Here is a 27,128-nt window from a genome sequence, read left to right on the forward strand (position 1 = left end):
TCAGCCAAGTCCCTCTTGTTAAGTGCTCTTCTGTGCAAGTCTGTGCAAGTTCCTAGCTGTGGGTGAAGAACTGCATAACAGTGCATACCAAATATATTGTGTTTGCTTCCCATTGTGTTTACAACATCTTTCTGGTGAGCTGTAACAATATAATTTTGTTCTGTCATGTATCACTCAGAATGACTGCCTCTTATGTTATTCTAGTGTTTGTGGATACCAGTGCTTCTTCCCATACAATGAATTCAAGTGATATATTTTGATGCATGCCTATTTTTGGCTACCTCTCCAAGAAATTGTTTGGAACAATCAGGTGGTTGTTGTTTAAATGGGAAGAGGCATCCACATCAAATTACACAAATGAGCAATTAAGTCTCAGCTCAAAAAGAAGAGCTTAAAAGCTGAACTTGTTGAAGTACAGCTATTCCTCACATTGTCATGTTCCTTCCAGAGTTTAGAGGTTAAAAGATTTTTCTTACATATCATATCACTTTTAATTTGTGGTATTTTCTGCCAGCTCCCATCTTATCTCTATCTGCTTAACTTCTTTTGAGCTATCTGCTAGAGTGGGTGAGATTAGCATGAAGTGCTGGGTTTTATTTAGCATTCCCCAAGGCATATGACTCATCCACTCTCCCTCTAGAAAATCAGAAAATTTCAAAATGTTATTTGATGGCAGTTTCTGATGCAAGATAATATTGGCACATTAAGTTTGGGATCATTAGTAGTACTAAAGTCTGGAACAGTACCACAGGGAAATTTGCATAAACATTTAAGTACAATGGGGTTTAGTGAAATATATTTCCTTATTGTACCGTAATAATACAGTATTTGAAAAAATATAATCGGATCAATAGGTGACAATTGTGGACACTTTAAAATTTGAGTAAGTTTAAGGATTAAGAAGTGTTCCTAATTATGGGTTTAAAAGTACAGGTATATATGTACCTCTTCTAAATGAAGAAAATAGTCTTCTTTTTCCTAAGATATTAAGGCAATTAAGATACTTTAGACCTTTCATATACAGATAGTTTCTGCATGTTTTCCCCTTTTGTGGTAGAAAATTAGGATAAGTACAGACAGACAGATCTTTTTTTTCCCAAATTTTATCATCCAGCTGCAAATACACTAAGGTTCTTCATTTTTGTCTTGTCTGCCAGTGCGCCTTCACTCTTCATGTGCTTGCTTTTGTTCTCCATAGTCAGTAACAATTCTTTTAGCCAACTGTGGCTAGACAGAAATGTATTTGAGAGCATTTGCTACCTTTCTTGAAGTGGCATGCCAAACTCACGGTTGAAGTATGCAAAGGATTTATTTCACTGTTTAAAGAATCTGAGATGACAACACAATGTCCCTTTTATTCTAATGGAAGATGTTTGCAGTGATGTTTTTTCATACTGCTTTGACATGAAATGAAAAAGTCTGTGACAAGTCAGAACTACAGTAGTTCTGACATAGAGCATTTATGTGTCACTACACAACTGCTGCTTTCATTTCCTACAAGATCTCTTGATTGTGTTGCCCTGTTGTTAAGATAATCATCAAGACAAGCTTAAAAATATGTGTTTAATTTTCACTTTTCCTATATAGCCAAAAAGATTTTAACATATAACCTACTATAACGTGTTTAAAAAATAAAAAAAATATTAATAATAAAAAAAAAATAAGAGGAGGGGGAAGTCTGTTGTCCACAAAGTTAGGATATACTGAATGACTGAACATATAATCTATTCTACTTAGTATACATGGAAATAATCCTTTTTCTTAAAGTTTCATAAACACCCTTGCTTAAAATCCCTGCTATGAATGAAACCAAGAATGGTTCCAAAATTAGGCTGCTAACCAAATACGTTAGCCTTTTTCACTAGAATATGCTGAGAAGTTTACTTTGAAGTCCACTTAAGCCTGTGGTTTCATTTTCTGCAGAACATTTATATGATCATTTAAACAGCAAAAATTAATGACATAGGAAAGGAGATGAGATGTTTTGAGCCCATCCCTGTTCTAAAAAATTCCTAGTGATTTCTGCAGGATCTTATTTCCATGCACAAAATAAAAACAAGATTTGCTTGTGTGGTTGGAAGTCAAATTTATATAAAGGTTGAATCCTGTGGAATACTTCACTAAGTGACAAAAAATGAGGATCACATCATACTAAGATTCAATGTTTTAATAATGCCTAATAACAAAAGTTTTATCTTATATTTTCAAGATATCAGCTTTCTCTAGTTATTCTTCCTCATATTTGTAAGGAAAGACATGCAGTTGGATAAAAATTGTATATGCCTCAAATTTATGTCATAGGATTTTACAGATGTAATGAATACATGAAATTATTTGAATTAATTTGCTTACTGTTATAGTAAGTTTATCTGATGGTCTGCATTCAACCTTATTTAAGCACCTCTGGGGAACAGGCTGAAATTTTGTATAATCAGCTTTATTCCTTAGTGATTAAATGATAGTTATAATTTGTATTTTTATACCTTTAGATGTATCAAAATTCTTGTTAATCCTTCTCAGGAGAAGAAGAAAATATACTACTTCAGTGGTAAAATTGCTGAATGTCAAATACCTGGGGATTTTACATGCAAAAGCATCTCAGTTCCAAAGGATGCACTAACTAAATCAAACAACAATTTTCTGGAATTCAGAAGAACAATCTGACATTTTTTAAAGGAATTTTGTGAATTTCATTGATTCCTAAGGACTTTAATAGTTTGAAAACCCTCATAGGTTGTGGAAATATTTCATAAATCCTAGCCAGCATGATTTTGATTTCTTGGTTTGTTTAGTTTCAGCATTGCTTAGCATGGTAATCATTTTTATGTATGCTGAGTATGTATGCTGAGTGATCTTTCAGAGGTGCTTGAAAAAACAAATGGAGGAAAAATATGTTTGTAACTATGGCCCAATAAGAAATAAATGTATCTATTTTATGAATGATTTGAATATGCCTAAAGTGGATAGATATGGTTTATACCTCATGTATTGATTCAGCATAGAGATTATGAACACTGTAGAACATTTACTTCTTGCAAAAATTATAGGACAACTTTCAATATTGTGGTCCATGATAGGCTCCCTAAAACACATAGAAATGAAAAACTTCAAGAATTACTTCAAAAAAAAACAACAAAAAGCATACTCTCCCTGGAGTTTTAAGCGGTTTTAGAAAAGAGAAGCAGAAAGTGGAGAGGTTGTAGAGTCTTGGTCTTGGAAAAGGAAAGTATTCTTCAGCTGCTCTTGGTGGAGCATCCCATGGATGTATGTGATGAGAACACACATCTTTGAGGTATAGAAGCTGATGCCCTAAACTGCAGCTTGACAAATGTTCGACTTATACTACCTATCTCTTCATCACCCTGCAGGCAAAACCTGCAGAAAATTTACAGTACTGGTTCAAATGAACAAATGCTCTTTCTCTGTAATGAGAAGAAAAACATACACAAAAAACCACACTGAAGTTGATTTGGACAATTAAGGCAACTCCCCCCACTATCAAAAAAAAAAAAAAAAAAAAAGTAAACTAACAACTAACAAAACAAAACAAAAAAATGTGGAAATAAAAATATATTAATATATTAGTATCCTGTTACCAGATACTGTGAAAAGAGGTAATTTTCAATTTTAAATCAACCAATTAATGTTTTATTTTGTTCTGATACAGGATCCATGTCTTACATAAATACTTACAGTTGCTGTTATAAATATAATTGGTTTCTTCTTGTTACTGTACAAGCATGTTACTTATGTCCTGTGTTTTCTTCACACCACCTGTAAATAACATGTTATCTGTCGAGTAAAGGAGAGAAGTGATCAACAATAATAATAATTTAAAAAAATAATCATACAGACATGTCAGTGTATTGTCAAAAGGAGGTGGACAGAGGGGCAGGCTATATGCTTACAAACAATGATACTTCAGTATTAGGAGGCTGAGTGTATCTTTTCAATGTTGTTCTTTGACGTGTTCAGGTTGGTCTCACACACACACATACACCATCCTTAATTTTTTTTTTCTTGTTTTGTTTTTTGCTGTCACATGCACTAAAAATCTCACTCGGTTAGTGACCAACTTGACCAATAACTTCTGTACTGTTCTTGCTCTTTTAATGTATATTCAATAGAATTGTATAAGCATTTAATTAGGCAATATTTCATCTTGTGGAAGAACAATAACAAGTTTCAGCTGAATATTTTGTTACGGAACAAGTCATAAAGAGAAAAGAAGAAGCGACTGCTCAAACCTAAAGCATCTCCAGCTTGTGATATGAATTGCATCTAATTTAGTGCTGTGCAAAGCTAATGTGTTGTAGTGCCCTTCTGTTTTCTTCCCAGTTATACACTATTAGAGCCTGTAATCTTTTTCTTTTCTCACAAAAATTTCAAACTTTCATTCTTAACAGTTATCACTGGTTTTCTGTTAATTCATGCTTCTCTGTTTAGAGTTTTCCTTCTGCAACAAAACTTAACACAAAACTAAAAACCTATATTTTATAAAGCAATTCAAATTAGAGGAAGAGTTGACCTCGTCACTTAGGAATTTTAGACATAACCACTTGACAATTCTAAAGTAGAGCAGAATTTGAGGTTTTTTGTACACATACAGGAAGAAAAAATGCAATTATTTGAGAAAGAGATGCATTTAAGTATGGAATTGTGGGAAGGATTTATTGATTTAGTAGGGAGTGCCTGCATTATTTATAGATTTTCCTCTTACTGAAGGGTTTTGGTGGGTTTTTTTTTGTTTGTTTGTTTGCTTGCTTGTTTTTGTTTGAGCTGCTTGGCCTCCTTCAGTTGTATGCTGATTTCTAAAGAAACAAGGCTGTCAACAGGTTTGGGCAATTGGAACTCAAAATTGCCTGATACTGAAAATCCATTTTAAAAGGAGGCAACTTTTATTTTTAAAATTTACCTAGATCTATGCAGTATCATATGGAGAGCCAGAAATAGTATTTATTATATTATACAGCAGAACAGGAATGATCTTATAAGCTACCCTTTTTACTATATAATCGTTTCTCTGAAATGTGCTTGGTTCCAGTTGTTTTACACAGCTCTAAGAGACTTTCTTCATGCATATGAAGATGATCTTTGCTATTTGACGTTTTTTTTTCATAGTGAAATCTGTTAATTTTATCTGTTGTTATCTACCATGGCTGCACTCTCAAACTGATTTGAACTTCTATATTTTGCATTAGCAATTGGGAGGGCCGGGGGATGAGGGAGTTGCATGTTTTGTTTTGTTTTTAAATGAGAATCCTAATTTGATACTTCCATGGCCATTTTTATTCCAGAGTTTCCCATAGGGCAGTAATGTTGGTTCTTCTACTTGAGGGTAAGTGCCTGAAAAATGTACGGTATTTTGTCACTAGCATTAATCAAGCTACAGGTATGATAGGCAGAAGCTAACTATTAAAGAAGTTTATAATTGTCAATATATTGCCTGTATGAATCCACTGGAAGCTTCACAATCCACCCTAAGCTCCAGGTATGATTTTAAGTGTCATAACAGTTCTGTGCTGGGGCCGGTCCTCTTTAATATCTTCATCGATGATCTGGACGAGGGCATCGAGTGCACCCTCAGTAAGTTCGCAGATGACACCAAGTTAGGTGCATGTGTCGATCTGCTTGAGGGTAGGAAAGCTCTGCAGGAGGATCTGGATAGGCTGCACCAATGGGCTGAGGTCAACTGCATGAAGTTTAACAAGGCCAAGTGCCGGGTCCTGCACCTGGGGCGCAATAACCCCAAGCAGAGCTACAGGCTGGGAGAGGAATGGTTGGAAAGCTGCCAGGCAGAGAAGGACCTGGGAGTGATGGTGGATAGTCGGCTGAATATGAGCCAGCAGTGTGCTCAGGTGGCCAAGAAGGCCAACGGCATCCTGGCTTGTATCAGGAACAGCGTGACCAGCAGGGCTAGGGAGGTGATCGTCCCCCTGTACTCGGCTCTGGTGAGGCCGCACCTCGAGTACTGTGTTCAGTTTTGGGCCCCTCACTACAAGAAGGACTTCGAGGTGCTTGAGCAGGTGTAGAGAAGGGCGACGAAGCTGGTGAGGGGCCTGGAGAACAAGTCCTACGAGGAGCGGCTGAGGGAGCTGGGCTTGTTCAGCCTGGAGAAGAGGAGGCTCAGGGGTGACCTTATCGCTCTCTATGGGTACCTCAAGGGAGGCTGTAGCGAGGTGGGGGTTGGCCTGTTCTCCCACGTGCCTGGTGACAGGACGAGGGGGAATGGGCTTAAGTTGAGCCAGGGGAGTTTTAGGTTAGATGTTAGGAAGAACTTCTTCACTGAAAGGGTTGTGAGGCATTGGAACAGGCTGCCCAGGGAAGTGGTGGAGTCACCATCCCTGGAAGTCTTCAAAAGACGCTTAGATGTAGAGCTTAGGGATATGGTTTAGTGGAGGGCTGTTAGCGTTAGGTTGGAGGTTGGACTCGATGACCTTGAGGTCTCTTCCAACCTAGAAAATTCTGTGATTCTGTGATTTAATACATGAGATAATTATCATTTACCCTATGTAATAGGTAGGTACCCACTGTAATAGGTAGGAAACTAATGGGGATAGGAGAAAACATATCTGCAGCTTAGCACAGGTTTCAAATCCTGCTCTTCCTATAGCTAAACAGAGAGAGAGAAGCCATGTGCATCATAATACTGAGAATCCACTGAATTTTATAGCAATTGCAGTCTCATGAAATTCACCTGCCCCTGGGGCTCTGAGCCAGACATGCAACTGCTGTGGAACTGCACCAAGGATGAGGCTAGAAATGAAGTATTTCCTGTGACACACAAGTGACTGTGTTTTCACCAGGCTGTATTATAATTTAACACTCCATTGACTCTTATCTGCTGTCTTGTGATAAGGAATCTTTCTCTCTTTTTTTTTTCCCTTTTCATTTTCAATGACATTTTGCAGTATTTACTTTGAACTTCCTTTCCTCGGATTCTCTGACTACCATCTACAGCAAGCTAGTTTGTTTCCACTTTCAGCAGCATGCTTTCAGTCCATCAGTACTGAAGAATATTCCAGCCATCACACAAGCAGCCACATGGCTTCAAAAGACAGTGGTTCAAAACTTCTCACCAACTGCTATTAAATTTCCCTGTATCTTTAGCCTTACAGACCTCTCCAATGTCCTACAGGTCTATATCATGGGTTATATTTTTACCCGAAGACATTCTTTCATTGCTGTTCTTTATTATTTAATGAGATAAATCACTGTGGACCAATTTGCAGAATGGATGCTCTTTGTACAATAGTCCATGCCCTGAGGTGATTATGCTCAGGTATATAGAAAGCTAAGATAGAAAAGATATTTAATGAAAATAGAGTAATGGTTTGCAAATTTCATCATGCTTACTTATTATTTTGACAACAGAAGGTCAATTTCTGTTCCAAGGGAAGAGCAACTTTCTGGACACTAGCCTCCCCCAGAATAGTTTTCTTGCCTGCACATCCCGTGGACAGAGTGAACAAGGAGGCATGGATTTGTCAAGTCTCCTGATAACATTGCCCTGTAGAACACATTTTCAGTTTGCATGAGGGGCTAGGGCATCTCCATCATATCTGCAACCATACTAACATGGGATTTATTAAGGAAAGAATTCTGGATAACAGTTTAATGTTTTTGAATGTCCTAATTTGTTCACCATGAACTGTGTTTTGTTTGTTTGTTTGTTCAGGGGTGGGGGACTTGGTATTGCAAAATGGGGCTAGTGAACACATAAGATCCATAAGATCCTGGCAGTATGTGTCCTGTGCTGCAGCAGGTTGTCAGACCATGACTGACCTGATGTGCCAGCCCATGAAGAGCAGGCATTTGTTTTAGTTATACTTTTGCAGACTCATCTGGCTGAAGAACTTGCTAAATTACAGAGATGTTCTGGTTCACGTTAAAGGCTGTATAGTTTCAAGCATAACATGCGCTAGATATCTAATCAGTAGGGTTAATGTATTTAAGGAAAGAATCTGACTGATATCTAAACTGGTGGAAAAGAAAGACTATAATTTCCTTCATAAAATGACAATGGATGCTATGCACAGGCATTTTGAGGTATGTGTGAGTAGCTTGAAAATATTTTGCCTAATGCTAATGAATCGAAAACTGGGTAGAGAAAGCTCTTATTTACTGAAACTGTAAGTAGCAGTAGCATGCTATCTTCTCATTCTCAGCCCCCACTGTAAGCATCTTCTTTACCAAGGAAAAGCAGGTGTCAGAGAAAGAGATAAGAAGAAACCAAGGAAGATTTCCCCTTGAGAAGACTGGTTTTAGTCTTTGCAGAGGTGGTACTTTCTTGCCTTGACTGTAATGTCAAATACCTCTGTTGCAGTGTTGTTAGTAACTTAAAACAAACACCTGAGCCTTTGCTAGGATGGGAATGTAGCAACATGTCTATGGACATGATTCTTCATGTCCTTCATTGTGTGTGGAGAAACAAATTGTAGTCTTTGTTTTCTCAGTTTCCAAATTCTGTACTTCCAACTACAAGAATATACTTCTGTTTTTCCTAATTGTTCCTTCTGTTTTATTTTTCCTTCCTTGAATAGTTTAACCTGAGTGTTAACTGCATGCGTGTGTATATGTATACATGTATACATATGTATATAAAAGAAATCAAGTTATTTTTCAATTAATTTTAAACTACATTCTTCTTTGTGCAGTAGAATGTATGTCAGTAAAATGTGTGTGCTTTTTGAACTGTGAGCATTGTTGGTAGTCCAAAAAAAGATCTGTTTTTAGAATTAAACTATAAGAGAGAGTGCACCGTAAATTTCAAAACATACATAAAATAGGTATACAGGTTTCATTTTGGTATTTCTGCTCCATATGATGAGGCATAATACAACTACCTGGTTTTCAGAGTGCAGATATAAGTTGGGATACAAGTATGTGCAGATATAAGTTGGGATACAAGTATGTTTCTTTGCCTCGATATTCTCAGTTAAGCCTTGTAACGTATGCCTTTTTTTCCGTAACTTGTCATACATAATGAAATATAGTACTTCTCAGTATTGTTCATTTTATCAGACATGGCAGAAGGAAGACAAAATAGTGTCATGTGTTATTTAATAGTTATGGCATATATAGTTTCTTCTGGAATTAGTGCATGTTGGTGCCAATACCAAGTAAGGACCATGTTACTGTTTCTACATGCCCTTCAAAAACTTTTCACTTGAAAGCATGCTCGTTTTTACACCAGACAAAGCAGCAAAAACATGAACTAAAATAAACATATTGAATTCACGTATTTAAAAAAAAAAAAAAAAAAAAGTTTTCTTGACAGTTTGGAATAAGGGGGGGGGGCAATATTTGAATTTATTCAATACAAATGGAAACTGAAAAACATCAGCTTTGTTTACTTTTTTTTTCTTCCTTTCTATTTTCCATTTGCGAGTGAAAAAGTAGTGAAAGAGAGAGAATAAGTATACATGTATAAATGACATCAAAATAGAAAATTTTAAATATTTGGTAGTCTGTGGACATAGAGTGAGCAGTGACTTCCTGTCACAAACAAATTATTTTTCCTTAGTTTTAAATAGTTTTGACATGAACAGTTAAAGGCATAGACAGCTTCGCTAACAGTTGCTTGAAGCCTGGCTGTTTGGAGGCACTGTGTGAATGCACTGCTAGCGCATGGGCATGTTGATCACTACAATGACGGACTACTCTTTCAGAAAATATTTTTGTGCTATGTTTGGGGCAATTTTTAATTTTTTTTTTTCTCTCACTTTGTGGTAGAACATGGAAGACCAAGTGCTGCTGCAATTTCTGCCCATCTATTGCCATTTTGCAAACAGCAGAGCAGCCTCTTGCTACAAACCAATGAAGGGATGAGAAGTACTAAGGAATGTACTTAAGGAGTTCCTAGAAAGCTACAATGAAATGCATGCTTTGATTAACCTAGACTTATTTGAGGGTACCATGCAGCATGTGTAAGTAGTGTATCTATAAAATTTCCTATGGGGAGCAAGTAATTAATGATGATTCTTATCTGATTCTAATGATAATTAATAATGATAATGATGATAATGTTTGCATGAAATTGTTGCATCTGCTCTTTAGAGGTGGTTGCAGTGCTGATTCATAACACTCCTAATGCAAGGGTTATGGGAGGATATCATGCAGCAATAGTTCTGCTAAACATAATATATTGGTGCTGCTATGGAAAAGTAGATTGTGGCTCTGTGGTTAAGCTAAGCTCTGTTTTGTTTGTTTAAGCAGAGATTCATCCTTTTTTGTACTGCACAGATGAACAACACTTACTCTCCCGAGTCTGAAAATATAATCGATAATTCTGTAGTCTGCTTTATTAGTTAATGAAGTAATTGGCCTTTATAAGAAAAGTAATATTTATCTTTTATGTCCAAGAAAGGGAAAATGCTTTTAAAATTAGATTAATTCAAAATAAGAACAAGTAAGAAAATACCTTAAACATACAGATATTTAATGATACCACTGTATGTCAGGCTTTAAATTGCCTGGCCTTGTATGTTTTAGATCTAATCCAACCCAAACTTCTAAGTGTGATTTTTTATTTTTTTTTTTACCTGTAGATTTTTTCGTATGCATTCTTACCTTATCTTTATTTAATGTACTTTTTCTCATGTTGGGTAATATCTTAATGTCACTATGGCTCAAAATAGCAGTTTCTGTTTCTGAAAAGTTCAAAAGTACATTTGCTTTGTTTTCCTGTGCTGAAGAAAAACAGCCTATTTTCAGGAGATGAAGTGAAGATTTTGTTGAATCAGTGAGTCACAGACATCATTGTTGCTCCTTGTCATTATTTATAAACCTTCTTCAACATATTCAGTCTTTCTTGTTATATATATTTTCAATGATTTCCAGAAAGAGAGAGAGGCCCATGCTGGCAGAGCTTAGTTTTATTAAAGCATTTTCTATTATTTGTAGTGACAAATCATTTAACATGGAAGCTTTTCTTATTAAGTTGGACTAGAATTTCAATGTCATTGTTGTTTTCACTTTGCACTTATTCAGGCAGGAACTATATAAGAGAAGGTGCTTTTGACAAAGCAGTCTATTATAGTAGTTTCTATCCAAGAGGATTAAGAAAGAGATTAAATTACAAAGATAATCGTATGGATCTTTCATAGGGACTGTAGATCTTGTTCTGCCGATTTAGAGGTTGATGTGATAATCATCAGCATTTCAGACATAAGCCTTCTCAGGTATCACCAGTTTTGCTTGAAAATGTTGGTAAGCCATTATCTTCTTCTCTGAAGTCTAGTGACCAAGGGTAGTATCCCAGTTTGGCAAACAAAGTGGCATGGTGTATTAGCTTTACAGTTTGGCAGTCCCTGAAGAGTAAATGTGAAATTAAATCCTGTAAAGTTGTGGTTTTTTTTCCCCCAGCTTTTATCATTTATTTTCATGGTTCCATTGTGAAATAATGAATAAGGCTGACAAGATTCTATCATGAGGTCAGAGAGGATTGGCTTCCAGTAATATTTGGGTTGAACAGGTTTCTACATTATTAGGTTCCCTATTAGGTTCATCAAGATTAGATCAAGATTAGGTACATTATCTTTGTATTTCTTTCTTTATATCTTTATATATATATATATATATATATATATATATATATTTGTTGTTGTTGTTGGGGGTGTTGGGGGGGAGGGCAGAAATTTTTTCAGGGCATGAGATATTAAGAGAATGAGGAGATTCATATCCACCCCCCTTTCCTTCCTGCCCCCCCCCCAAAAAAAAAAAAAAAAAAAAAAGGAATTCTTATGCGTTCCTAGGGCCCAGCCAAGCAACCCTTCAAGGTAACTAGGTTTTTATTCTGAAGATAACTAGTTTTTTATCCTGAAGCAAGTCAGCATCTGTCAGGATCTTGGAATGATGCTTTAGAGCAGCGCAGTGTAAAGAATGAGCTGCCAGACAGCTCTGGTCATTGTAAAGCACTACAGTTACTTTCAACATCTGACCAAGGAAAGCATCTCTTTCTGCTTGCTCACATATTGGAAGGAAACTGAATGCTGACAAGGACATAACATACCTTTGGGTGTCAGGAGCACATTGGCACAAAAGTGGACACATTAAGTTCAATGTGCTAAAAAGAAATTGAGAAATTTTGCAGCTGGTTGCTGAAGTCTACATTATGTTACTACTTTTTGTCATCAGCTGCCAGATCAGTCATATTCTGGAAGTCCCTGGGTTACGTACTTCGTGTTGGAGTAGGTGGTAGTGGTAAACAAAGCCTGTCAAGGCTGGCAGCATACATCTACTCCCTGGAGATCTTCCAAATCACACTGAATAAAAACTATTGGATCCAGGACCTGAGGGTAAACTAATATATATTATTTGAGTCTGTTGAGAGTTGACTACTTCAAGAATGTGTTGCTTTGTTATTGCACATGCTTGATAAAATCACAGATGAGGCAGCGTAGTTCACAGTAACAAACCCTGTGGTTCATGTGGTTTTCAGATGTACCTCTTATTTTCTTTATCTCTGAAAAATGGGGTGGTCAAAGAATATCTCGCTGTCTGTTTAAACGTTCCACAGAAATTTAGTAGTTTCTTCACTTCCTCCAAGACAGATACATCACACGTTACCAAGATGTGTTTGAAATTCTGGTATTTAAAATTAATTTTTTGCTACAGTTTTTTGCACATTTATTGATGTAGTGAATAAAACTGCTATGAGTGAACACAGGGCAAAATTTTGTCCTTGTTGCATGTGAATCATTTAATCAGTGAAACTGCTCATGTAAAGATAAGGAAGGTTACTACAATGAGGTTATTTATCAGGCTTATAGGCCTCAGGGCTTTGCAAGGCTGAGCCTTATCTATGTGAGCAAACATGGAAGGAACAAAATGTTTCCTTCCTCTTCACTCGATGTGTACAAAAATCAATGCTTCTAAATCTCAGACAAGGCTGAATGAGGATATGATTATGGCCAAATTTTGTGCAAGGTAGTCTCCCCAGATGCTATATATTAGCCTTGCGGCCTGAGACATCAGCTTTCAGAGAAGGGAGGTATGCACTGTTCTGTTTTGTCAAGGTGGTGACTATTCTTTGATATCTTATACGGTCTCTCAAGTGTGCTCGCCTTCCCAGGGCAAATGATATGTAGTGCAAGGTGTAGGCACAAGTCATCACTCCCCCTGTGCTGTTTCTGAGTGGGAAACTTATAATACTCTGCTAAAAAAATATAAGGAGTTGCTGTCTGCTGGGTCATGTGGTAATATGATCATATCAGACAGCATTGACCTTATTTTTTATTTCAAATGTAATTACACTCCATCACAACTGATGGCAGGCCCAGCATGGGCTCATGAAAGGCAAGTCCTGCCTGAACAACCTCATCTCCTTCTATGACCAAGTAACCCACCTGCTGGATGAGGAAAAAGCTATTGACGTAGTCTACCTAGACTTCAGCCAAGCCTTTGTCGCGGTCTCCCACAGTATTCTCCTGGAGAAGCTGGCAGCCCATGGCTTGGACAGGTGCACTCTTTGCTGGGTTAAAAGCTGGCTGGATGGACCGGCCTAGAGAGCAGTGGTGAACAGAGGGAAATCTAGCTGGTGACTGGTCACCTGTGGTGTTCCCCAGAGTTCGGTGTTGAGGCCCATCCTCTTTAATATCTTTACTGATGATTTGGATGAAGGAATTGAGTGAACCCTCAGTAAGTTTGCAGATGACCCCAAGTTGTGGGGAAGTGTCATTCTTCTGGAGAGTAGGAAGGCCCTGCAGAGGGACCTGGACAGGTTGAGGGGTGGAAGGGGTGACAGGTGGATGGGCAGAGGCCAATGAGATGAGGTTCAACATGGCCAAGTGCCAGGTCCTGCACTTTGGTCACAACAACCCCATGCAATGTTAAAGGCCTGGAGGGGAGAGTGGCTGGAAAGCTATGCGGAGGAAAATGATCTGGGGGTTCTGATTGATGCTTGCCTGAACATGAGCCAGCAGTGTGCCCAGGTGGCCAAGAAGGCTGACGGCATCCTGGCTTGTGTCAGGAATAGTGTAGCCAGCAGAACCAGGGAGACAATCATCTCCTGTACTCCACTCTGGTGAGGTTGCACCTGAAGTACTGTGTTCAGCTTTGGGCCCCTCACTACAAGGACATTGAGGCCCTGGAGCATGTCCAGAGAAGGGCTACAAAGCTGGTGAAGGGCCTGGGGCAAAAGTCCTATGAGGAGCAGCTGAGGAACTGGGGTTGTTTAGTCTGGAGAAGGGAGGCTCAGGGGAGACCTTATTGCTCTCTACAGCTACCTGAAAGAAAGGTGTGGGGAGCTGGGGGTCAGCCTCTTCTCACAGATAACTATTGATAAGACTAGAGGGAATGGCCTCAAGTTGTGCCAGGGGAGGTTTAGGATGGAAATTAGGAGAAATTTCTTCTCAGGAGGAGTTAGGCATTGGAATGGGTTGCCCAGGGAGGTAGTGGTGTCACTGTCCCCACGGTATTTAAGGAAAGGTTGGACATGGTGCTTAGGGACACGGTTTAGTGGGTGACATTGGTGGTAGGGGGACAGTTGGACCAGATGACTACAGGGATCTTTTCCAACCTTTGATTATGTTTGTACAGCTGCTAGCACAATGGTCCCATGTCTCTCTCTGGAGCACCCATGTGTTTTGACAGAAAAAGTAACAGCTCCTCACTGCTCAGCCTTTAAGTAAATTTATTTAGGAGAGCTTTCTCATTTAAAAGAAAAAAAAATAAAAAATAAAAATAAAAAAAGACTTTCATGACAGTAGGGCTGAAATATCCATTTTTAGTATATTCATAGGAGGATTTCATTCATTAGTGGCCTGTTCTTATCTTCACCACTTGGTCTTGTCAAAGCCTCAATGCTTGTTAGTAGATACAGAGGACAGAGGCAAGCTGCCTTTCACGTTGGATGTTATGCAGCAAATGAGCAATATGTAAACAAACTGAAAAAAGGAAGAAGTCAGCAATGCATTGCCATTCACTAACATGCATTTCACACTTTCTCTGTATCGACGTTTTAACAGAACATGAATTATTGCCTTCTTTCCTTACAGGTAGATCTTGCCAGTTTGTACATCAAGACTGGTGCCAAGAACATGCCCACAGTGTTTTTGCTGACAGATGCCCAGGTTCCAGATGAACGCTTTCTTGTGCTGATTAATGATTTGTTGGCATCAGGTGATTAGACCAACACATTTCTTGAAAGATCTCCAAAGACAAATGATCTGTGGTTTCACTGAACTTTGAAGGGATTGTTTCTTTCAGGTATTTGTAAGGGAAGCCTTTAGAGAAGCCAAATCAACCCAGCCAGCTTGACAATTGCGTCTAACCTGCTTAAGAAAACATAGCCCGCTGAGGAGACAAATTGCTAAGGCTTACCACGCATAAGTGCACTGATTTGGGGGAGATGGGAATCTCTTTCACTTAATATCATGCTTTCTTTTGTATGATTTCACTGACTTCAAGAAATTTCTTTGTGACTGTATGGGTGTAACAAACAGTAATGCAGTTTCACCCATCTTAAGATCATCATAAGAGAATCTTAATTCTGAATGTGTGGATGTGGAGAAAGGAAGAGAAAATGTTATACAGTTGAAGAACATCTTGAAGGGTTGTAACTACTATTTATTTTTTTTATTTTTTTATTGAAACCTAACTGGAAAACATTTTTCTAATAGCCTGAAGGGAAAGAAAAAAAAATGGAACCACTATTCTGTGGGTTACACCATTAGTAGGTGAATTTTCTATTGGCAAGTATTTTTGCCTTTTTAAAGCAATGCTGTTTCTTCTCCCTTAAAAAAAAAGTTGTTCTCTTTAGGTGAAAAGGTAAGGGGAACAGGAGAGAAACTGTTTTGTTACTTGATCTATTATCATAACATATCTCTAGTTACATGCTGCAACCCCTTCAAGCCAAATACCAGGTAGATTATTTCTCTGGGTGTATTGTGTAAGGCTTCTCCTAACCTCCCCTTTGTCTTTTCACAGGAGCAGTTCCAGATCTGTTCAGTGATGAAGACGTGGAGGGCATAATTGCAGGAGTCCAAAAAGAAGTCCCAGACCAGGGATTGACAGACACCAAAGAAAACTGCTGGAGGTACTTCTTGGGTACTTGTTGAACATCATGAGGTTAAAGTAGTTATTGTGATGTTAAAGTGGTTATAATATACCACTTTCTCCCTCTTTCTTTCTTTCTTTTTTTTTTTTTTTTCTACTCATCTTCACTCTTTTTCTTTCTTGCTTCAGTTTTGCTGACATTCCCTCCTATGTCTAATTTCATTCCCATCACCTCTGTCCCTCCACATATTTATTTTAAGTTATAGAACTTAAAAACCAGTGTTGAATTGTCTAGTTTGACATTCTATTCTGTCTGACATATTCATACTGTTTTTACTTTCCTGGATTTCAGTGACAAGATCAATAGCAGTCCTTACCCTAAGTATATCTGTTTCTAGTCAGTACTATTTGTCTATGTTTCATGACAACTATGTTGCATTTGTGTACATTTTTAAAGAAAGGACCGGAAAAATATGGTTTCTAATATCCCTTTATTTTCTTCTTCCCCATTTCTTTCCCTTTGTGTTTTCCTTATCCCCTCTACATTTTTCTCTCTCTCTCTCTTTTTTTTTTTTTTTTTTTTTTTTTTTTTTTCCTTTTTAAGAGCTTTTTGAAAGCCAGCTTTCAAATGCCTTTTACCTCGCAACCATTTCACCAGTCCACCCACTGTGCAAATTAGCACTTCTGGAGGCAAGAGAAGGAGATATCTATTCATATTGCAAGGAAGCAAAGCAGATACATTATAGTATTAAAGAAGACATAAATTTCATGAGTTAACACACTGGCAGATATCTGTATGGACTTTTAGTTAGTGCTGGGTGACCTCCTGCCTCCTACTTTCCCTGGGTTTGAAGAATAAAAGACCAGTAAAACATGAAAGAGAACAAAAGGGGACAATTTAGACGGTTTCAGAATGTTGAGCCTTAGTGAAGTGATATAGTCTCATTTTCCCATTTCATTAAAAAAAAAAAAAAAATCAAGATCTTGTGCTAATCCACACAGAACCCAGCTCAAGAATCTAAATTATACAATGCTATACAATGCCATTCTTTGGACCACCATACTTCTTTGGTTTTGTGTTGTTTTTGTTTGTTTGTTTTCAGTCGAGAAGTTACAATCAATTCTGCTATTAATGTACTGAAAACATGCCATTTATGTAGGTATAAATTTATGTCAGTGTAAGTTGGAAGCATGTCAGTTGAAGACAGTGGATTGTACCATTAGAAAACATGGGTCCACAGCTGAAGTGTGTTCAGGGATGTATATGCACCTGAGGATTTTAAAAGCTTTGGTGATGAATGATGAAATAAATTAAAAATAAGAATACTCCTTAGGCAAACACTACTGATGGCTAAACACTGTAAGTGGTAATGTACTGACAGAGCTAAGGTATACCATTGCATAGGCTAACAAGTTAGGCTCACAGTTAGTTGGAGGTCCACTTTTTTTAATATTCCACATCTCTGTGCAGCACTCTCGAATACTCTGCAAGTTACTACAATTTCTTAGAAAGAAAGACAGGGATGAAATACTTGAAAGAGTATGCTCACCATAAAGTTTACATTTAAGAAGTATGTTTCTATAGGCCGTGTGAGCTCCAAGGTGTTTAGGCCTGATCCCAGTTTTGGGAAAAAGTTGAAAGGTTGCCAAAAACAAAAGAATAACAAAATCAGATGGAGTTCAAAGGACAGCAAGGATTAGCTGTTCTTGCCTCGTATCCATGCCCTTGAGAAATAGTTGCTTCTTCAGGTCTTTACTTTTCTGAGTTCTACAGTTCTTAATAGTTCTCTTGATTTCCTCAGTGCTCTTAAAATTTATTATATATTATAAAGCCTTACATATTATATGGCTTTTTTTTTTTTTCTAACTGAATCTCAGTTATTCAATATCCGTGTAGCCAGTTTTCTTCATAAGCTGCTGATCTCTGCTACAAATGTTTTCTCCCCTTTCTTGAACAGGTTTCCTCATTAATTGTTTTTCTCACGTTTCTAAGTTTACGGTCTCTCAATTCTGGCTGCTGCTAAGTCCCAGCAATAAGAACTAATTATTCTCCTATTTTGGGGGAATGCCATTTCTCCAGTGCATTTCCAATACTCAAACTGGACTAAACTGCTTTAGCCATAACATCCTTATCATGTTCTCCTCCTTGCATAGTCCTGTTAGTATTTATCTGGTGCCATATTTTCTAAGGGACTCAGCAGTCCAGCATTTTCATGCTTCAGCCAGAATTAATATAAAACATAGGCAGGTGCCCTACATCGTATCACCACAGGTAATCTTGAGGTGTAATTAGTAATGTTATTACTAATACCTTTCTTTTAAATTATTATCTTCATTTCCAAATCCTCTTTCATCAGCGCATGTTAGCTTTTCCTTGTGGTCTGTTTTGCAACTGACAACATCTTTCATCTGTGAAGCAGAGAGGCACTTGTACAGCCCCAACATGGCCTGGCTTTTGGCCAGCTGTCACTGTTGTTTCTTCAAGGGGATAAATGCCTATCAACTTGAATGCTTTAATTCCAGCCAGAGATACACGTTTTTAGGGATGCTGGTTCTGTGTTAGACTAATATTAGCCCAGACAAGATTATTTTTGTCTGATTCATGGGGAAGTAAGTGTACAAGAGATGGTGTTGTCTAACACTTGAACAATCCCACCTTCCAAACAATTTCTGAAGTTACGAACCAGTTGCCACCAAGGAGGCAGGTGAACCAGGGAGAGGCAGATGCAGCTACTGCTCCCCCAGCAAATGAAGGCTCAGTTATGTTGTTAGACAGCTGAGAACCTATTCAGAGTTCATAAGTTCTGTAGCACAAAAAGTATCTTCTGCAATTGGCAAGTTCTTATGAGGTTCATGTTTCTCCATAAAAAGCTCCAAGCTTTTTTTATTATTATTAATTTATTTGGATGTTGGCCTTTACATCTTGAGTGTTGTAGAAAACTGATTTTTAAGGATATATCTATGCTAGTAAATTTGAAGTCCATTTTGTGATGCTGAAGACTAGTGTCAGGACATGGCTGGCATCCATGTAACACAGCTTTTCCCTTGCTCTGCCCCCAAAATGGTGGTGTCATTGCAGAGCCATCTAGGGATGATTCCTGGTCTGTACAGTGCTTTACTCCTGCCACAGCACCATGTAGTTTCCCAGGGACCGAAACCATACAAGTGAGTGTACTGACACTTAAACAGAATGGGCTCTATCAGATCAATGGTCAAGCCTGTGCTGTGGCTCTTTGTAGTTCGTTAGTATTAAGATACTGTTATTTGTCTGGCTTTGTTTGAAGCACTAAGCGAACCTAGAGGGCTCATGTATCTGAGAACAGCGGGAAGAGGCTGAGCTGAGAAGTGACATAGTGATATGTGTAGTACTCCATCCACACTTATTATCTTTGTGATACAATTGTGCCAATTTAAATCTTAAAAATGTCATATGAAAGACTTGTGTTGTACCTTTCAATCCACATTTCTTTCAAAGAAAGGAATGGATTTGCCATGGAGAACTTCTTAAGCCTTTCTATTACTGTATGAGATACCCTTACTGTAATTTTTATATCTTGGTTGTCTGCATGAAAATGTTTCACTTGTTATGTTTACCAGCTTTTGCTAGATATTTCATCCATTTTTCTCCTGTCTGCCTTCACTCATCAGTCAGTTTACACCCTGTTCCTTGCTCATTTGTTATGGAAGTGTTGAGAGACTGCGGTAATCCACGAGCTCTAGTGTTGGATAAGCATGAGATTAGAATAAAGATTAGAACATACTACTATAATGTACTCTTAAACTTTCAGACTTTTTTTTTGGTGGGGTGGCCAAGATCAAAGAGCAAGCAGATGGATTATGGGTATGATTTACTAAATCTGACATTTAGAGACTAGCAGAAAGTTAGTACGCAATCCTGAAATTCCACTATTATCTTCTCAGGGATCCACAGTGTATATAATTTAATGCAGCTCCTTATAGTTAATAGATCTTATAAATCACCCCCATCAAATGACATTAGAGGAAGTACCTTCTCCCCTAAAGCTCAACATAAGACTGGTATAAATACATGTAGAGCACGAATAGTAATCATTCATACAAATTGATATTTAGGAAGCATAAAATGTTATGTAAAGCACAGAATTAAGGAAAATGCTAAATAGATTTAGCAAAATAGAATAGTAAAAGATTGCTGTTTGGCATACCGCCCCAAACTTTGATTTGGACTCTTCTTGCAGTCCAATACTTAGAGGGCTAAGTCCAAACATGAGCAATGTGAGCAGTGTAGGAGGGTGGAAAAGATAACTTCCAGCAAGTCTCTGTGTGTTTTGCAGCTTTTAAGGTGTGATAGATTGTCTGGCACCACTGCTACAACAAGGGCATTTGTAAGAAGAACATTATAGGGGGGACAGATATCTCTAGGCTCTCCATTACTGTTGCTACCATATTAAGGGTGGTATACAGATCCAAGAAGGTGGCTGCTAGAAGAATGAGAACAGAAAATGGGGTGCCCCAAATGTAAACATTTCTCACTATTTTTCTAATACTATAACTGAATTTAGAATTTTATCAGAAAACAAACTGATGTGAATGAGAATGTCTAATCAAAGGGCTTATGGTGTAACAGAGAAGAAACTCCAGAAAGTTCTAAGATTTGTCTAGGGTATTTGAGAATCCTGAAACAGACCTAGAAGATTCTTCATCTATGTTACTTCTCTAACTCAGAGTTTTGGGGTGGAAACAATTTATTCTTGCATCTTTTTGATTACTGCTTCCTTGTTTGTTCTTCTCTTTGATCAGCATGGTAAGATCTTGCTGTAAGTTCCAAGATCTTTCTGTGGTATTTCTAAAATTCTAGCACAGTTTTCATTACTTTGTTAAAATGGATTTTTTGTGTGGATATTTCTGCCATTTGCTTCTCTTGAATACATTCAAAGTAGATGAAATCTTCTCTGTACCTCTGACCACTTTGCTGATCAGGTGGCTGGTCTTTGTATTGTCCCTGGACTACCTAGACTCCATTGTCTTTTTTGCATGAGCATAGACCAGAAGTTATATTTCTGCCGAGACTCTAGAAAACAGCATTGGACATTCTTCTTTCAAATGAGATAACGTGCACTGATGCTTGTAATTCTTGTCAAAGGCCACAATTGATTTTAAACCATTGGTTTCTCTTGCTGACACACTCGCAAATACATTCTAGGCTATGTGCAACTCACCTGTGGTTAGAAGCATTTTAGGCTCACCTGAGAGAGGTATTTTCTCTCTGACAATAAACTAGATCAGTAGGGGGATTCAAACTCTGTTTTAACTTGAAATAGTCTTCCACATCCAGTTTTATGAGACAGATTAAAAATGTACTGTGAGATGTTGTACTTATGGGAAACTGGTAAGCACATTGAAAATAGACTTGTGAATACTCTCAATTTAGAAACAAAAAATAAAATGGATTTAAAAAGTGGAACATGCAGTTAGTTCACAGTGCAGTGGGGCTCTAACTTATTTAATACTTATGGTTTACCCATCAGTAAAAATTTCAGTGAATTCTTCTCTATTTTACGCCCCTTGTAATTTTTGTCTGTATCATTTCTCTTCCAGTCTGCCACAACATGGAAGACCATCAATACTTCTGTTTGCCTTTCTTGCTTCCTCCTCATACCTTTTTTGAGCTTTCTACCTCTTCTTGCTTTTATGATTGTTTCTCACTTCTGCCTTTCCTATTTCCACCATGACTCCCAACAGAACTGGACCATTTCTGTTTTTCTTGCTGTTACGCTTCTGAAAATGGTGTCATTGATCTGAAGCTTTCAATAATCTCAAAATCCCACTCCTTTTATGCTGCCATGAGAAAGAAATTTTCTGTGAGATACAGACTGACCAGTGCTTGTGATCAAAGACCACTTATTAATTGATTTTTCTAAAAAGAGTGGAAAATAAGAATGCATATTACCTATGGTACAGCATAAAATCCAAACCTTGCAAAGTTATACATACCCTAGGAGACGTTTTTCTGTCTGGGAGGGTTATGAATAATGGTAAAAGATTTTCTTGTTTTGACTTAGCTCTACTGAAACTTAATCATCTTTTCTCATAACTAAAGCTTAATTGCAGAAATTGTCTGGAGTTTTCTAGTGCAGAGATGTATTTTTAGAAACTACAAGATAGTAGCAAGTCTTTTCCATTTTCTTTCAAGAATGCATAGAAGCTTTTTCCACTGTTACTCACCACTTTTTCTCTCTGACTGCTTTAAAACCCAGTGAGATATTGTCCCAGGTCAACCTCCTCCTTTTTTCCTTCCTTTTTTTTTTTTTTTTTTTTTTTTCTCTCTCTCTCTGCATTTCTGTCTTTTTCATCTGGCTTAGCTTTTTTTTCAGATAGTTTTATTTTAACATGTAATGTCACTTACAGATTACTCCAGAGGCAGGAAAAAAAAAAATCACTTCCTTAGTGTGCCCAACAAAATTTTCCTGCCTCTTGTGGTTGTTGGGCTAGAGATAATCTGTTCTGATACCATTTAGATATTTTGTGTTGAAATGAACAATATTGTTGCTGTATGATTTAAGAAGTCCTGTACTTCAATAAATAAATCTTATTTCATGGGATTCAGTGTATAAGACAGTGGTCCTATACACTTCAGTGTTAAGACAGAACAGTCCGGACCCATCTTAACAGCTTGATGTCTGTCATTTTGCTAATTAACCAAAAGCAAACACAGTAGCCAAACCGTATGCTAATGCAGTAAGTAGGTCCACAGACAACAACTAAGAGACTGGAATAATCCTTCTCAAATGTGAATTGCCTTGGATAAACCAAATACAGATTTAGTCTTCTCTGACTATTTTAGCCTAGTTTGGGCATCCCTTTCCCCTTTTGTAAAAAATGGCCCCTAAACAGTCACATAGAAACCAAGATCCTAATCTCATTTCCTTTACATTCTTTTAATGGAGTTGCAGTGTGTGTTAGAATGGCTGGAAGTGGCTTGAATAGGTTTAAGAACCCAAGAGCTGGCTTTGCGTCAGAGGGACTATCTGAATGCGTGCCTTCTGGCTGTCTGCGTGCCAGTGCGTGTGTGTGGCTGCATTCCTACTTACAGACATCAGACTGAGCAACTATCTCCACATGGAGAGATGGGGTGGAAACAGTAAGTATGCAGTATGCGTACAGTGCAAAGGGAGTAAAAACGTATTTGCCCAAGGTAAAATTCTAGCTGACTGAATTTATTAGCTGCCAAATTGGTTCAGAGTCTCAGCTGCGAGCTGGCTTGCACCAGCGCGGGGCCATGGTTCACTACGTGCCTTTCTTTGAAGGCCTCCACTCGCCGTGTAATTCCTTTCTTCCTCTCTTCCTCCCTCCTCCCTGCAGATCATTCTGTGTTTCTCCCTGGTGGATGCATGCTGAGAGCCCCAGCTTGGAAGTTCCCAGCCATCATGAGCTGTGCCACTATTGATAGCTTCTGCCGTGGCTGCAGGAGGCCCTGTGCTCCATCCACAGGAGGTCCATTGAGGAACTGAGGTGGTCGAGGTACAGAGCCTCCAGCTTGTCAGCCTTATAAGAAAGCAAGAGAATATTGAAAGATCAATAACTGAATAAGCTGATGGGGAAAAAGAAAATACAGTGCTTTTTTTTTTCATCCCTTCTTGCATACTTGTTGTCCTTGATTTTGTTCAAGCTCACCCTGCTGCATTTTTGGGGGCATGTCACTGCCCTGGTCCTTCAGAGGAATTTAGATAGGTCTCTCAGGCAAAGAAGTGAGTGGGGAAAAAAAAAAAAAAAAAAAAAAAGCATTGTAATTTATAGCACTCTTGTCTTTGCAGAATCCTTCAGTTCTAGAGTGTTTAAGATCTTCATAAGTTCAGAATTTATTTAACCCTTCACAGTATAGTTGAATATATATACTAGTGCTGTAGCAAGTGAGGCTGCAATTTTGCAGCGCACAGTCCAGGCTACCTAAAGAAAAGCTGCAAGTTTTCCTTCAGCTCAGCAACCAAGCAGGTGAAAATTTCCTCTGGAACCACATGACAAACACGTTTAGAGCTTTAATATCCGGGTACTCACTCCCCCGTTGCTCCTGACCAGTCTGTAGTGTGACTTTTGGTGAGGAGGTGAAATAAAAAAAAAATAAAAAAAATAAAAAAATAAATTAAAAAAAAAAAAAGGTAATAATAATAACAACAACAACAAAAGGTAAAAAAAAAAAAAAAAAGCCTGCAGGTGTCTGGGCAGAAAAGTGCTGCGGTCCAGCGGCAGAGGCTGCTCCGCGGCGTGCTGGTGCCTCCTATAGGACTGCAAGGGAAGCAGAGGGCTGTGCTGAGCCTCCTTGGTTGTTTTCCACCAGCACCTCCTGCTTTATTTTATCAGTTTACAGAAAATGTGAAGTGTGAGTATAACAGCTATTTGCTGTCCAGTGCGCTAAGTGGGGTTTTTGCCTTTTTCTTTTTTTTTGAATTTGATACCAACCTGCATATTCCCATTTATTTTTAAAGACAATGTGGAGAAAAAAAAATAAAATAAAAAAAAAGAGAGAGAGAGAATAGAAATTTGCCTTTTTTTTTTTTTTTTTTTTTTCCCGATCCTTAACTAATTATATTTTTCTCCTTTGAAAATACATCTGGTCATCAGAATTTAGGCTTTTAATACTGAAACTTTTTTTTTTTTAATAGTTAAGGACTATATTTCTATATAATTCCAGTTATTTAGGAAAGAATTCACTGATCTCAGCAACCATTTATAAGTCTCTTTTGCACATAGGTGCTAACTGTTCCCAGTAGATATTGTTCCCGTTCAGTTCCCAGAAAGTGAAATAAATGGTGGGTAACAAAACAACATGTTGCTCTATTGTCCATGAGTGAAGGTTTCTGTCATCAACACATGTAAAGCCGAACGTGGTGCCTGAGTCATGCCTGCGTGTGCAGCCAAACAGAAAAGCAACAAATACAGCAGAATGTAAAAAAAAAAAAAAAAAAAAAAAAAAAAAAAGTATTAGGAGAATACTTAGAATAATTAGAAAGTGATGGAAAAAGTGAACCCAGAGCACAGAGGTCATAAGGTAGTGTGGAAATAAGAGAAACTATGACAGTGCTATAAAAGGAGCGGGGCTCAACCGAAGGAGAAGAGAATCAAAACAGCAGATAGAGGATGAATAAATGGGAAGTGAAGGGAGAATGGTCACAGAAAGGTAGGTAGTAAAGGGAGCAGGTTCAGGAGCATTGCAGAGGTATTAGGCTATCAGAGTAAGAGGAGCAGGATGGCAAAGGACCACCCCAAAATACAGGCTGCAGACTGCCATCTGGTCTGTCAGAGATTTATAGCAGGCAGCCTCCTTTTCTGGGCCTTGGTGCTGCTGTGTTGATACAGTTTCACTTGCTCCATTTCAGATATCTCAGGAATTTTGTTTGTTGCTAGTATAAAAATCGTTAGCGACAACTGATGTGTGCCTGAAACATACCGTAACTGTGCTGCCCATTATGAAGAGTGATGCAAGATCAGTAATTATCTTGGCATAATTGACACTTAGCTCTTAATTATCCTTTTTCAGTATTTAAAAAAAAAAAAAAAAGTAATTGTTAGATTTTATGTAACTGTATAATTATAATTATATTGCATATTTAATTAAGGTAGCTTGAAGTTAAGCTAATGATTTTTTTTTCCTTGTAAAAGTTCTATATAGATATGTCATTATATATACCTGATGAGGGTGTGGAAAATTTCTGTGTTTAAATGCTAAGGGAAAACTAGGAAAAAAAAAAAAAAAAAAAAAAAACAGGGTGATTGTGAGAATGGGGAAGGGAGTCTTGGATTCTCCATCTCTGTATTTTCAAATCAAGTCCAGGCACTTTTCTGGAAGATAAAGCCTATCTGGGGAAGTAGGCTGCAGACTGAGCTCAGCAGGGAGATGCTGAGCTGCTATGAAGGATGGTGTGAATGTCCTGTCTGCCTTGTGTGAAAGTATCTGGACAGAAAGAAGTGGTGATCCTACCTAATTCTGGTGCCAGCTGAAGCTTCCCAGAACATAGGTACCATGCTCTCCTTTTCACTCGGGACACTGGCCAAAGTGTGGGTTAAGATGTTGTCAATCCAGAGATAGTTGCAGGGAAATGGAGAGTATCCAAAATTTAATTGATTTGGATGTCTTAGATTCCTTCAGAGAAAAGAAAGGAAAAGAGCCCTCTTCTGTTTCAATAATCAAATTGCTGAACTTGCATGTAAAAAGAGCACAAGCAAACACTGAAATGTTACTGAAATACACATACCGAGCTTAATGAACTTACATACCTCATTTGGTATAAAACATGATCTAAAGTATTTTAACATAAATATTTCATCCCTATATTCAAAATATACACAGTCTCCCTTACATGCAGCTACTTTCATATATCAGCATTGAGTACAGAATAAAAGAACCAGAATTATTTAATCAAGCCCTTTTAAAATAAATTCAGCGTACATCTCTGCTATATGATCTGAATATATATTTTGCTGCAGCTGTCTTTCATGCTGCTTCTTCGTGTCTTAGCACTAAACATCGCACACTATCAAGCATACCAAGGATAAATTAATTATGTTCTTACGGTATCATACTCCAAAGTGTTTTACAACATATGATAAGGTGATAAGGGAAAGAAGTCTGAAACAACTTTTTCCCTTTTCTCCTTGCCTTTTATTCTTTTCCCCATATACACACGTACTTCCCCGTTTTCTCATCCTTCCAAAGCTGGGTTCCTGTTACTCCCAGGCTTGATAATGGCCTGCAGGATGCATTCAAGTTCAGGGATGCTGGTCTTTTTTGATTTATCATGATTTGACTTGTTAAGGACAGATTTATATCTTTAGGAAAATAATAAGGAGGACACAGTCAAAACTCGTGTCTAAGCTCTCTTAGAAACTTCAATTTTTCACTTTTGCATGCTTAAAGTCAATCAGACAAGGCCTGGAATAGAGAGATTACATATGAATGAACAGACATCACCCTTATATTTTCTTTCGGATTTTATATAGCCTTATTGCTCAGTAGTTTGGGGAACTATTGAATTTGATTCAGAACAGTCTATTCATTATTGGCTTCAAGCTACGTTATACTTTCTAGTGAACTGCAGTTAAATCAGATTTTGTTACTGTATCAATTCTTTTTTGTTTGATTTTTTGTAATAAGG

At 37.8% G+C, this 27,128-nt stretch overlaps 1 protein-coding gene across 1 annotated transcript in view; it reads left to right on the forward strand.

Moving 5' to 3' along the window:
• Nucleotides 1-23,446, forward strand: part of LOC311430887 (dynein axonemal heavy chain 11-like) — a 49,842-nt gene extending 26,396 nt beyond the window's left edge. Inside the window, exons 8-11 of the mRNA XM_084507821.1 lie at nucleotides 9,736-9,929; nucleotides 15,000-15,123; nucleotides 15,931-16,039; nucleotides 23,341-23,446. Of these exons, the coding sequence (XP_084363947.1) occupies nucleotides 15,042-15,123; nucleotides 15,931-16,039; nucleotides 23,341-23,425 (276 nt within the window). The 5' untranslated portion in view covers nucleotides 9,736-9,929; nucleotides 15,000-15,041 and the 3' untranslated portion in view covers nucleotides 23,426-23,446. The remainder of the gene's footprint in view (nucleotides 1-9,735; nucleotides 9,930-14,999; nucleotides 15,124-15,930; nucleotides 16,040-23,340) is intronic.
• Nucleotides 23,447-27,128: the final 3,682 nt, after the last annotated feature.

Source organism: Aythya ferina, assembly GCF_964211825.1.
Source record: "Aythya ferina genome assembly, chromosome: 2".
NCBI classification, from domain to species: domain Eukaryota; kingdom Metazoa; phylum Chordata; class Aves; order Anseriformes; family Anatidae; genus Aythya; species Aythya ferina.